General features: G+C 36.5%; 1 protein-coding gene across 8 annotated transcripts in view; it reads right to left on the minus strand.

The window, feature by feature from the left end:
• The window catches only part of LOC119587011 (inversin-like), a gene marked incomplete at its 3' end in the record, with an annotated part of 27,467 nt that overhangs the window by 23,106 nt on the left and 3,841 nt on the right, over positions 1–520 (minus strand). For 4 of the 8 annotated variants that reach the window (XM_037935752.1, XM_037935750.1, XM_037935751.1 and 1 more), the window contains 1 exon segment: positions 27–319. In XM_037935752.1, the coding sequence (XP_037791680.1) occupies positions 27–287 (261 nt within the window). 8 annotated transcript variants of the gene reach the window in all.

Below are 520 nucleotides of genomic sequence, written 5' to 3' on the forward strand. Positions count from 1 at the left end.
TCTTAAATGACTTTTAGATACTTTACCTTTGATAATGGAGCATTGCTTTGACACATCACGGGAACATTGAGCATGGGAACATTTACTGACAGATTAGGATAAGATTGATACTGTTGGGTCCTCAGTATTGATGCATTATGAGGCCCTGCATCTGTCCATGATAAGGAGTCTTTTCCTTCTTCTCCTCCTTTCCCATGCTGGGGCCCAAGTGAGCCCCTCTGCAGTTGAGGACTCAAGTGAAGGTATTCAATTACCTTTGATACTTCATCTTTGGTTTGTGACTCCATGATATCCTATCTGTGCTCATCATTTATTTCCACTGCAAAAATAAAATAAAATAAAGAGGGATATAAACTTATATACTTCAATATATGAAGTTTAATCCTGTACCTATATTCCCACAGGTTGCTGGGAAATGCTTGTAAAGGTTTCAACCCTTACATTACAAAAATTTGATCTGTAGATTTCAGACATGAAATCAAATCCAATTTTGTACAAATCAGATTAGAGTAGATAAAAG

This window comes from Penaeus monodon, chromosome 22 (genome assembly GCF_015228065.2).
Source record: "Penaeus monodon isolate SGIC_2016 chromosome 22, NSTDA_Pmon_1, whole genome shotgun sequence".
Classification (NCBI taxonomy): domain Eukaryota; kingdom Metazoa; phylum Arthropoda; class Malacostraca; order Decapoda; family Penaeidae; genus Penaeus; species Penaeus monodon.